Source organism: Myodes glareolus, chromosome 22 (genome assembly GCF_982192425.1).
Source record: "Myodes glareolus chromosome 22, mMyoGla1.1, whole genome shotgun sequence".
NCBI classification, from domain to species: Eukaryota; Metazoa; Chordata; class Mammalia; order Rodentia; family Cricetidae; genus Myodes; species Myodes glareolus.
In genome coordinates this window covers 52,416,817-52,429,796 of record NC_142047.1, presented here as the reverse complement: position 1 = coordinate 52,429,796, position 12,980 = coordinate 52,416,817, and the positions used below count along the sequence as shown (strand labels likewise).

The window sequence follows — 12,980 nt, the reverse complement described above, 5'->3', positions numbered from 1 at the left end:
GAGTCTCTCTCTCTCTCTCTCTCTCTCTCTCTCTCTCTCTCTCTCTCTCCCACACACACCTGAAAATAGAGAATTGTATGTTCACGGGCAAGAAGAAAGAGCAGGGAGATAAAGGGAGGAGAGACGGCGTAACCACTCACTCCCACTTCGGAGGAGGGTGAAGGATCCTGACCCAGCCCCAGGTCCAGCCTCCACCCGTCTACATAGCTTTCCTGCAGGAAGAGATGACTAACCAGCACATTCAGGCTGGTGGGCCTGGAAGCTGCAGACTCCATCAGGCTGAGGGCCAAACCCCACTTAGGAAGTGGTCATGCTCCTGAATAAATGACCCTGGAGCTTGAGACAGACAAAGGCCACTGAGAACACTGTGGGTCCCTGATCACTAACCAAACTCCATTTAAGGAACTGGCTTTGTCCCAGAAAACACTTTAACTGGGCGCTGGTGGCACATGCCTTTAATCCCAGCACTCTGGAGACAGAGGCAGGCAGATCTGTGAGTTTGGGACCAGACTGGTCTATAGAGTGAGTTCCAGGACAGCTAGGGCTACACAAAGAAACCCTGTCTCAAAAAAACAATAAATAAATACTCTCTCCTAAACACTTTAATCCGAGCATTTAAGAAGCAGAAGTGGGTCTGTTAGTTGAGTTCAAGGTCAGCCTGGTTTACAAAGCAAGTTCTAGGACAGCCAGGGCTACACAGAGAAATTCTGCCTCAAAACATTCAAAAAGGAAAAAGAAAGTCACCCTTCCCTCAACATACAGTTTAAGTCACTCTACATGTTACTACATGTAACTCTACTTGCTCACACTCCACTTCCCACCAAATGGCTCAGTCAGTGGTTAAAAGCATCTACTGTTCTTCCAGAGTCTAATTCCCAACACCCATGTCAGGTAGCTCACAACCTCTTGTAACTTTGGCTCTAAAGGGCATCCAACAACTGTGGATTCTGCAGACACCTCCTGACCTCAGGTATGTGTACACACACACACACACACACACACACACACACACACAAATAATAAAAATAGGCTGGGCAGTGGTGGCAGAGGCAGAGAGGCAGGCAGGATCTCGGGAGGCAGAGGCAGGCAGATCTCTGTGAGTTCAAGGCCAGCCTGGTCTACAAAAGCTAGTTCCAGGACAGGCTCCAAAGCTACGGAGAAACCCTGTCTTGAAAAATCAAAAAAAAAAATTATATAAATAAATATTAATTTAAACAAGTCAGGTATAGTGGCAATTTTAGCACTTGAGAGGCTGGGGCTGGAGGGTCTTGAGTTCCAGGAACCTGTCTCAGGTATGTACACACACACACACACACACACACACACACACTTCTAGGGTGACTAGAAAAAAGTCTTCCATGAAGAACTGTATTTGGATCTGGAGCACCCACGTAAAAGCTGAGTTTAGCAGAAGGGGCCTACGGTCCCGGTGTTTGGGACATACACCAGGTAGCAGCCAGTCTAGCCAAAATGGTGAGCTCCAGGTTTAGTGAGAGTCTCAAAACATCTGGTGGAGAATAAGAGCTGCATGGGTTAGAGACTGACCTAACAGGGTGACAACATCCAACAGACCCAACATCCAATTCGGCAGAGTAAGAAAGTTTACAGGCATCAAAATAATCTCAAATGCTGACAAGAAAGTATGAGCATTTTTCTGACAGCTACTTCAGGAATAAGCTACACAAGATCCTTTAGGGAATTCACTAGACTCTCAAGTCCTCCAGAAAACATGCTGGGCTGGCTACTTCCGGAGGGGTGGCAAAGTTTCAGCTGATTTATGAAGTTCAGAGATTGTTCTTGTAAATACAGTTGGTTTTTTTCTTTTGTTTTTTCAAGACAGGGTTTCTCTGTATAGCTCTGACTGTCCTGGAACTCATTCTGTAAACCAGGTAACCTTGAACTCATAGAGTTGGAGACCAGCCTGGTCTACAGGGTGAGTTCCAGGACTGGCTCCACAGCTACTGAGAAACCCTATCTCGAAAGATCAAAAAACAAACAAAAAAGAACCAAGGAACCAACAAGGCCCTATAGTTCCAGCATCACATGGCTTAGTGGGAGGATCACTTGACCTCAAGAGTTCAATATCAGCCTGAACAGCAAGATCCCATCCAAAAAAAGCAAGTCATAAGTCTCATTGACCTTCATGAGGTTTGTTTACCAACACATCTGAAGGTATGCTGAATAGAAAGTGAAATTGGACCCCATGGTGTCACACACAGGTTCCTCTCCCCAACGGTCACCATGGAGTGCATTCTCTGAACTTTGACCCAGCAGGAGACTGGAAACAATAAGGCAGTAAAGACACTGCTGGGGGGTGGGGAGGTAAGGGGAGTGGAGAACAGGCTAAGACTGTTCTTTTTGAGGGACCCAACAGGAGCTAAGCTTGGATGGTTCACAGTGCAGCCCCCAACTATGACAGCAAGCCACTTACAACCCTAAGGCTCAGCTTTTGTTGTCTTTAACATCAGAGGGCCAGACAGAGCAGGCTCCCTGCAATCCTGCCTTGTTCTGCAGTGCTGGGAGCTAGGTCCTGCGTTATATTCTCTACGGCAAGGAATGGAGTAGGTCCAGGAACAGTCTTGTAAGGAGGCTAGAGCCTCAGAAGTAAAGCTCCATGAATGTGCAGGCTGCAGGGTCCCCGCTCCCCACCCAGGTCAAAGCAGTTGGTGGTGGGTGCACCTGTCCCTTCAGGCCAGTCTTGGGAAGATGAAGCAATACCGTGATTCTGAGCACAAACACCAATTTAGGCAAATTATGCCACTCTCGGGGCGAATGTGGCCAAGGTTAAATCAGCCTACCCGGGTGCTGGGCTTATTATCTCCCTGTGAAATACATCAGAGCTTTTGTGCAAAATTTAACAACTTGAAACTGCCAGGCAGGGGTGTGGGAAGGAAGGAACTGGGTGCAGGCTGAGAAGGCCTGAGAAAGTCGTGGTGGCTCCTGTGTGAGCACAATGGGCCCTTCCTGTTACAGAAGCAGCTCTTGTCCATGGCTTCTGTTTGGCTTTGCTTGTCATTCCTAGTCCCCCGCAGATGCCTGCTTGGGGGAATTTCTGCAAGCCCACAGCTCTCAGTGTTGGAGAGAGGCCAGCCTTCATTCAGCAAACACACAGCCTGCCTTTGTGCTCCCAACGGGGTATCAACTTTTAGGGTAATATCACTGTATGCTGTATACTAGAACTACTATTCTCAGAGGGGTGGAAATAAAGGAGAACAGTAAATAGCTGCTTGAACTCACCACTCTGAGTAGACTTCAAGAATCTCTCAAAAGCTTAACTGTTGGTTCTTATTGATGTTAAAGGTTTTTTTTAAAATCACAAATTATACACTTTTCTTGCACTTACAATTAAATTCAGGAAATTAGTATCAGCTCAGTACAGACTCAGAGCAAAGCACACCCTACACACACACACACACAGAGAGAGAGAGAGAGAGAGAGAGAGAGAGAGAGAGAGAGAGAGAACGACCCACATCTCTATGTAACCTTAAGGTCTGCAGTGTCGCCAGGAGAGTGCCAGGTTCATGGGAAGCAGCAAAGATTCATCCTCAAGCCCTGCTAGAGCAAGGCCGGAGGGCTACAGACTCCCCCAAACCCAGCTTGAAGAGAAAAGGCTAGAGAGAGGCTTCGAAATGCCGTGTTCCAAGACTTAAAGATAAAAGATACTCGGGCTTCTAGCCAAAGCCCCTCTCCCTTGGGGAAAGCGTCCCCTGGCGCGAGCAGCCAACCGGCCTCTGGGCGGCACATTAGGAGCGATAGACTGCTGGTAAGGTTATCTATCCTAGACGGTTTGTGTTGTGTGACGTTGGGGCTATCCTAGGTCGAAGAGGAGACAAGGAGTCCCAGATTCAGAGGGCAGGGTGGGGCCTTCTGGGTCCCACAGAGCGCTATCTTTACGCTGATGAGAGAAAGGTCGAGGCCCCGGCACCTGGCACCGGACGCCCTCAGCGGCCTCCCGCCCGCTCGCCCGCCGCGCCGGCCACACCCCCACCCACCCCACTGCGCCTTACCGGGCTCCAGCCGCGCGCCAACCGAGCCGTCCCTGCGCAGGAGGATGTCGGCCGTGTCTCGGATGCGCCGCACGCCCCCCGGCTCGCCCCGCAGCCCGCGGCAGCCCTGGAAACACACGGCCCAGGCCTGCTCCTCGTTGATGGGCTGCTCGTACACCTTCAGCACTTCCTCCAGGGACAGCTCCCACGGCTCGGGCCGCGCCGCGCCCCCCGCGCGTTCCGGTGCTGCTGCTGCTGCGCCGCCGCCGCCCGCCCGGGCCATGGCCGCCCATCATCGCCGCCCGCGCGCGCGGCGGGTCTCCATAACAGCGGGGCGACGCATCGCCGAGCCAGGGGGCGGGTCCCGCGCCGTCCGTGTGCTTTGTCATTCCGGCCCCGCCCCTCGCGAGCAAATGCAGGTGAGGGCGGGGGCTGCCGGAGAGGGAGGGCGTAGTCGGTCCGAGAGGCGGGGCCGGACAGGGTGAGAAGGGAGGACTGGGTTGGGGAGGGACGAGCCGGGAGGAGGGCTGGGGGCCAGCTGGAGTGGAGGGTTTACAGGGGCAGAGGACTAAGGAGAACATTAGAAGCTGGGGGTGGGGGAAAGACGTTGAGCTTGACCGGGAACACACACATAGACACACACACATACATGCACACGCGGCACACGCACACTCGCCCCCTCCCTTGACTATGGCTCTTTAAAGCAGACAGTGCCTGTGGTGGTCTTTCGGGAAGGCCTGAATGCCAAAGTGACCTTAGAAGGTTGCTGTAGTGTGATCGACATGAGGATGACACAGGCTTTCCGGTCTTCACAAATGGTCCTTTCTCTGCTCGAAAGGACCGGCTTTAACCTCTTTAGTGTCTTTAGTGGCAAACAATGCGACTGTGATAACACACCACCTCAGTCTAGGCCAGTTGCTACAGGACACAGAGGTGGCATCAAGCTGAGCACAGCGCACAGCTTTGTTGAAAGAAATCTCAGCCATATTTATGACTGGTCAGAGCCACAGAGCAAGAAAATGCAACTGAAAAATAAATGATAATAAACAAATGGTCTCAGGTCTAGTCACTGGCTAGAATCACCTAGGAAGCTATGGGCCCTGAGGTTCAGGACAGTCAAGGATGGATAGTTTCAGCTCATTTGAGAGAGATTTGGTGTAGGGGATAGTTGATTGTTTCTTCTAGAGTCTTAATCTTCAATTGGAAAGAAACTTGATACAAATGAATTTTGCCTAAAAGTGTTTATAATCAATAGCTGGGCAAATCTCAAATCCTTCTCCTAATTCTCAAGCTTGTAAGACTAACCAATTTATCAGGGCTAAAGGACGCTGAAGTAGAGGAAAAGAAAGAGAAAGTTTTGTTCGGAATACATTGTGTAGACAATCTGGAACTCTGGCTCCTCTTCCCTAATCATTAGAGACTTCAGGGGCTAACTCAGAAGGGACCGATAGGAACCTCCCACAGAGAGTCTTGTTTATGTTAGGAGCAAGAGTATGCATGGCAGTAGTTTAAGGGAAACTCCTGACTCACACAATGCCAAGTGCGGTGATAGGGCTCACTGATGAGGCTGGGCTGTTTTTTATTGACCAACTCATGGAATGGTTTCTGCTTTTAGAACTGGTGGGAATATGACCTTCTTGGAAAGCCTCAGCCTCAGCTCATCAGAACCTGGAATCATGACCCAGTCAAGGAGTGAACCACCTAAATGCTTTGTTTTCCCAGGAGCGATGGATTACAGCTGGGGGTATCACAGTGGGGAGAGTCTCTCAGACAGATAGGGGAAAGTAAGAGTCCCAGTGGATGGGGGATCCCTGATCCAGAGGGCAGCAAGAGATTAGGCAGAAGGCAGGCACTATGAGGGGTGGGAGGCTGACTATCTACTGGGCTCCCTCAGTGGTACTGCCCTGCCCAACTTTTAAAATACCCATTGTCACAGTCAGTGAGCTGAATGGATAGAGTTGTGGGACATTTGGGCAGAGGATGGAAATTACCTATGGGGAAGCTATTTAGGATGTAGCAAAAAATACTTTCTATTATCACTATAAGGCTCATGTGTGAAAGATTCGAGCTGCAGATGTTCACACAAACCAGCGATAGGTGATCGGATCACAAAGCCTCTGACAAAATCAGTAGATAATCTACAGGAGGATTCCTAATTTTCTTATGTTATTGTGTGTGTATGATATGAGGGTGGGTGCTTGGGTACCATAATGCGTGTGGAGGTCAGAGGGCAACTTTAGGAGGTTGATGGTGGAAGACACAAAATAATCCCACTCTAGTTCAGAATTACGTATAATAAAGGGTTATTTATTTAGGGGAGACTTACAGATCGTTGTCCTAGATCACAATCCTCTACATGAACAGGGAACAGGAACAGAGTCTAGCAGTCAGAAGTGAGAGCTGGAAGCAAGAGAGCGAGAGCAGGCTTGCTATTGGCTGAAGGAGAGGAAGGAGCAGCCACAGCAGGAGAAGATTCTCTTTTTCCACTGTGGCCTCCAAGATGGAAGTCAGATAGTCAGGGTGGGTAGCAAGGCTCTCACCCAGTTCACCATCTTAACTGTCCTAGAAGTACAATTTAAATCGCATCAGGGAAGTGGTGGAAATGTTTGGCGGTGGACCCCAGTTAGAGAAAGCAGGCCCCCAGAAGCAAGTCCTTGAGGGCTATAGCATGTTCTAGGACTCGTTGTTCATCTCTTTCAGCTCACCATGAGATAAGCCGCTTTGCTTCACCGTAATGCTCTGCTTCACCACACAAGATTCAGAAGTAACAAAGCCAAGTGACCATCGACCAAAACCTCTGAAACTAAGCCAAAATAGTTCTATTTCCCTTAAGTTTTTGTTTACTTGCTTGCTTGCTTGCTTGTTTTTAGACAGGGTTTCTCTGTGAAACAGTCCTGGCTATCCTGAAACTCACAGAACTCTGCAGACCAGGCTGGCCTTGAATTCCCAGAGATCCACCTGCCTCTGCCTCCCGAGTGCACCAGCTGCAGCACCCAGGAGAGAGGAGAGCAGCCCATACAGCTCGCTTGAGCAACACAATAGAGCTGGCCCTGAAAGAGTAGGTGTGGGAGAACCAACCCTGAGGATGCGAAATCAGGAGAGATGGCTTGTCGCAGCAAGGGGTGAACTAGCCAGGTCAATGCTTGGAGAGCTTGCTCTGGTGGTGAAGAGAGAGCTGGTGGACTGACCAACCCTGCAACTACCCAGGCCCAGAACCAGGGTTCTGTGTTGACCCATCCCAACATCCACCCCATCTGTGATTTCCTAGGGGAGTTTGGTCCTGAAGACCCAGTGTTGCAGGATCTTAGCAACACAGACAGCAATGGGATGTCTAGGGAGAGTCCCAGTGCAGGCTCGGTGCTGATGGTGTAGCAGAGACCAAGGGCCTCAACCGATGATTCCCCGGCATGAGCACCTGCGTGTAAAAATGTGTGGATAAAGGGGTTTACTACGTGACTCACTGTGTCACACTGCAGCTTCCGTGACAAGATTCTCCCATTCTTCCTTCCCTCTCTTCTCTAAATTTTGTTTTTCTTTATCTCTGGGGGGTAGAGGGAGATGGGGGAGATTAGGAGACATGATGTGAAAAATACAAAAAATAAATTAAAAAAAGTGACATTAGCCAGGAGGTGGTGACACACAGCTTTAATTCCAGCACTTGGGAGGCAGAAAGAGGCAGGCTTATCTCTGTGAGTTTGAGACCAACCTGGTCTACAAGAGCTAGTTTCTGGACAGACTCCCAAGCTACAGAGAAACCCTGTCTCGAAAAAAAAAAAGAAAAGAAAAAGGTGGTATTGTTGCTGGAGAGATGGCTTAATGGTTCACAACTGTTATACATACAGACGGAAAAAAATGAATGTACATAAAAATAAATAAATCTTTAAAAGTGATACTTGAATTGGGTGGTGATGGTGTACACCTTTAATCCCAGCACTCAGGAGGAAAAGGCAGGTAGATCTCCATGAGTTCAAGACAAACCTAGTCAACAGAGTGAATTCCAGGCAAGTAAGGACTACACAGAGAAACCCTGTCTCAAAACAAAACAAAACAAAACAAAAAATAAAGAAGATGGGTAGGCAAGGACTTTGGGTACTTGGTAGGAACTGGGTTATATATGCTTTTGGCCATACTCTGTTGATGCCTTGAAAATCCTAATGGGAATTTTTCTGAGGGAGCTGTAAATTCTTCCTCTGTAGTAGCAACACCTGGAAATGACTGTGGGCTGATGATTATGCAGTCATAGATGGAAGAACTCTGGAAGTTAATCTGTGAGCATCTTGAAAAACACAGATGTTAGAAAAGTCCCAGTTTCCGGTTCCTGTAGAGCAGAAGGGTGAGGGAGGGCTGGATCCTCAGGTATTCTGTGACTGCAATTTGAAGGCTATATCATGGTATGAGTTGCAGGGTTCAAGACTTTAGAGCCTCTAATGACTTGGCGGAACAGATGAAGTTCCTGGCACCAAGGCTGAAGAGAATCAGGCACATAGCCAGTGTCAGGGCAAAGGTCTCATCCATTCACCTAGACACAGGCAGAACCGATCCACCTGCCAAAAGTAGAGTGCTGGGGCCCTTGCCATCCAAGCCCAAGTCCCTTTCAGATTCAGGTCGGCTTCTCCCCAGAGACTCCACGTATACTGTTTGCAGCGAGCAACCAGGTTTTTGTTACAGGATTCAGAGGCCCCTGAATGTGCTCTTTGTCACACTCTATGCAGCCAGGGAGAGCCAGAGTTCAAGGGTCCAAGAGGAAAAGCTGAAATGTGAGAGTCTGGTTTTGTGTTTAGGGTTATTTTTAGGATAGTGATAAAGGTTATGAATCTCTAGGGGTAACAGATAGAGCCAGGCTGTGCTTGGCCAATGAAAGAACCCAGGACAGCTCCCAGGGAGGGACTCTCGGAATTGGTGTCACGAGGTTTCTGGGCTAGGGATTGGAGACACAGAGGCTGAAGTTGGGCAGTGAGAAAGGATTCAGAGAATAGGACCACACATTGCCTCAAGGCACAAGAGGTTCCGGAATGAAGCTGAAATTAAAAGAGGGACGCTAACATCCAAACTGCAGAGAGAGTAGCAGTCAGGATCCTTTCAGATGCACGATGCTTTGAAACACACAAGCTTATGGGCTAAGGAGATGGTTAAGGGCACTGGCTGCTCTTCCAAAGGATCCGGGTTCAACTCCCAGCACCGACATGGCAGCTTTAGCTGTCTGTAACTCCAGTTCCAGGGAGTTCAGTACCCTCATACAGACATACATGCAGGCAAAACCACCAATACACATGAAATAGATGGTTAACACACACACACACACACACACACACACACACAGTCAATGGGGTGGAGATGTGAGAAGGAACCTACTCTTGAGATTAGGAGATAAGAGCATCTGTGTGTTTGACGCCCATTGAGAACAGCTGAAGTCATCTGCCAACTCTGAATCTGTTTCAGAAAACCCAGGAACCAACATGAATGGAATGCTGTCCCCAGTGGGTCACTAGCTGTTGTTACACCTGCTCCTCACAGCTGACATCCAGTCTTGGACGATGTGATGAGCATCCATGACTTCCCCAGGGGCCTGGACTCTGTAAGACGGAAGAAATGGTTGTGATACATACCATTCCAGTTGAGTTTGACCCAGTTTGATCTTCAAAGATTCAAAAATGGTGTACACTGGAAACTCTTATACCCAACGCCGGTCCCAGTCGCTCGTATTCTTCTCAGAGACAACTACAGTGAGGATGCACCAGCTAGTTTCATAACAACTTGAGGCAGGTGTTAGTCATCTAAGCGAAGGGAACCTCAATTGAGAAAATGCCTCCAGACTCTCAGACTGTAGGCAAACAAGCCTGTAGGGCATTTTCTTAGTGATCAGTGGGTCAGCCCATCGTAGGTAGGGCCACTCCTGGGCTAGTGGTCTGGGGTCTATAAGAAAGCAGGCTGAGCAAACCATGGAGAGCGAGTCAGTAAACAGTGCTTCTCCATGGCCTCTGCATCAGCTCCTGCCTTCAGATTCCTGCCCTGTTTGAGTTCCTGTCCTGACTTCCTTCAATGATGATTACAATACGGAAGTCAAATAAACCCTTTCTCCCCCAATTTGTTTTTGGTCATGGTGTTATAGCATAGCAATAGCAACCCAAATACGTTAAATGGGCTTTAGGATTTGAATAAAAGTGGTCCCCATAGGCCCATACAGGGTTGCAATATTAGGAGGTGTGGCCTTGCTGGAGTAGGCGTGTCCCTCGGGAATGGGCTTTGAGGTCTCAGAATCTCAAGCCTGGCAAATGTGTCACTCTCTTTTCCTGCTGCCTGCAGATCCAGATGTAGAACTCTCAGCTACCCCTCCCAGCACCATGTCTGCCTGCCACAATGATAATGAACTAAAATTCTAAACTGCAATCAAGTGCTTAAATCAAAAGGCTTAATCAAATGTTTTCCTTTATAAGAGTTGCTATAGCAGGGCAATGGTGGCGCACGCCTTTAATCCCAGCACTCGAGAGGCAGAGGCAGGTGGATCTCTGTGAGTTCAAGACCAGCCTGGTCTACAAGAGCTAGTTCCAGGACAGGCTCCAAAGCTACAGAGAAACACTGTCTCGAAAAAGCCAAAACCAGGGCTGGAGAGATGGCTCAGTGATTAAGAGCATTGCCTGCTCTTCCAAAGGTCTTGAGTTCAATTCCTGGCAACCACATGGTGGCTCACAACCATCTGTAATGAGGTCTGGTGCCCTCTGCTGGCCTGCAGGTATACACAAGATGGAATATTGTATACATAATAAATAAATAAATATTAAAAAAAGAAAAAGAAAAACCAAAACCAAACCAAAACAAGAGTTACTGTAGTCATAATGTCTCTTCACAGCAATTCAAAGAAACCCTGTCCCGAAAAACAAAAAAAAAAAAAAAAAGAAAAGAAAAGAAAAAGATAGAAAGAACCCTTAACTGAGGTATTTTCCTTCACAAAGTCATTGACCCGTGACAAATCAGCACATCTATTTGTATAGAAAGGCATATCACATGCCCTGCTCTGCGGGTGATTTTTGCCACAGTCATGAGACAACAGCTTGTACCTCTGTGCACAGTGCTTCAGTGCGTCTACACTCTACAGGACTGCAGATCTCCTCGTGGGTATTCCAGAGTCTGCTTTTCAGTTCTCAGTGAGGGACGGGGGGTGCGTGCAATCCTAATCATTGTCCGCACTGTTTGCCGGATCTCTGCCTCGCCCGACCGCTTTTCAGGTGGCAGGAGTTCAGATGATTCTTGTCCATTTTCACACATGCAGTGTTCATCTCAAGAAAAGGACTCCCTACGGGCTGGAGAGATGGCTCAGCAGTCAAGACCACGTGTTCTTTCAGAGGACTTGGGTTCGGTTTCCAGCACCCACATGGTAGCCCACAACCACCCATAACTCCAGTTCCAGGGGACTGAGTGCTCTCTCCAGGGCACCAGGTGTGCACATAGTGCGCATACACACAGGCAGGTAAAACACTCATGCACATAAAATAAAAAACAAATCTAAAAAAATTAAAAAGAATCGTTTCCATGGATGAAAAAGCATACAAATGTATAATTTTCTTGCATTCCTAGGAATTAAGCTCAGTTCCATCCAGCCAGTATTCTACATTTGATCTACTTCCCACTTCAGCATAGGAACTTAAAACAGTCAAACTGCCCTCCAAAGAGGCTGTCTCCACTTCAGCACACATCTGTAATATTTGAAGGTATCTGTTTTCCTTAGCCCTCTTGATAGAGAAGAGGATCAGACTTTTGAATCTGCCAGATGTAGGAGCTCACACTGTCTCAGCACTTAGTGGGCAACTGCGAGGGGACAGCCCTTATACTGACATGAGCTCAGTAGTGAGACCTTGTCTCAAAAGCAAAATGGGTTGGGAGTGGTGGTGCACACCTTTAAGCCCAGCACTTGAAGGCAGAGGCAGTTATGTCTCTGAGACTTCAAGGAGAATTCAAGATTAGCCTGTTCTACAGATAGAGTTCCAGGTCAGCCAGGACTATGCACTGAGGCCTCTCACACGCACACCAAAACCAAAAATAAAACAGCAAACAAAAACAGGCCAGGACAATGGCTCAGCAAGTAAAGGATTTGTTGCCCAAACCTGATGATCCCCATAATTATAGGGAAAGGAGAGAACACCAGGAAGTTGTCTTCTAACCTATATATATATATATATATATATATATATATACATACCATGGCGTGCACACACCCCAGCACTTTCACACCCTGTGTCTCTGTCTCCTCTCTCTCATGCACATACATAACAACAACAATAATAATAAATAAAAATTAAAACCCTTGTGAATCTTGGATAGCTATAAAATGGCTTGATGTGTGGTTTGCTTGTTAGAGTGAAGAGCAGATTAATATTTTAGCTTTATTAGTCATGTGGTACTGGCACATACATGCCTCTAATCCCAGCACTCGGGAGGCAGATGCAGGCAGAAGATCTCTTAGTCGAAGGCCCAGTCTTGTCTCAAAACCCTGTCTCAAAAACCAAAAAAAAAAAAAAAAAGTCTTATTGTTGCTTTAATATTTCTTTCTTTTTTTCAGTTTTTCGACAGGGTCTCGCTATGTAACTATAGCTGACCTGGATCTTGCTTTATAGGCCAGACTGGCCTTGAACTCACAGAGATCTGCTTGCTTCTACCTTCAAATGCTGTAATCAAAGGCATGCACCACTAACCCGGCTTTTATTTATTGTGTATGCCAGCATAAGTGCACTGTGTGCTCCTAGGTTGCCAGAAGAGAACAATGAATACCCTGGGACTGGAGTTATAGACTGTTGTTAGCTAGTCATGTGGGGATTGAGAATGGAAACTCGTCCTCTGGATGAGCATCCAGAGCTCCTAACTGCTGAGCCATTTCTCCAGCCCCCCTCATCTCTTTTAAAACGAGAGTGAAGGATGACAGTGATTGGGAATGTGTGCGACTCCCATGGCCACATTTGGTGTTGGTAGTACCACGGTTCGGTGTTGGTATTCGTCCACTCT

At 47.9% G+C, this 12,980-nt stretch overlaps 1 protein-coding gene and 1 long non-coding RNA gene across 3 annotated transcripts in view; one reads left to right on the top strand and one right to left on the bottom strand.

Moving 5' to 3' along the window:
* Positions 1–4,291, bottom strand: part of Spire2 (spire type actin nucleation factor 2) — a 35,569-nt gene extending 31,278 nt beyond the window's left edge. Inside the window, exon 1 of one of the 2 annotated variants that reach the window (XM_085681871.2) lies at positions 4,008–4,291. In XM_085681871.2, the coding sequence (XP_085537997.2) occupies positions 4,008–4,269 (262 nt within the window). In that variant the 5' untranslated portion in view covers positions 4,270–4,291. The remainder of the gene's footprint in view (positions 1–4,007) is intronic. The other variant, XM_085681872.2, reaches the window with a different exon arrangement.
* Positions 4,292–4,567: 276 nt separating this feature from the next.
* LOC148118550 (uncharacterized) lies at positions 4,568–7,879 on the top strand. The gene is made up of 2 exons (XR_015736020.1): positions 4,568–5,730; positions 6,687–7,879. It is a non-coding gene; the product is annotated as an uncharacterized LOC148118550 (long non-coding RNA).
* Positions 7,880–12,980: the final 5,101 nt, after the last annotated feature.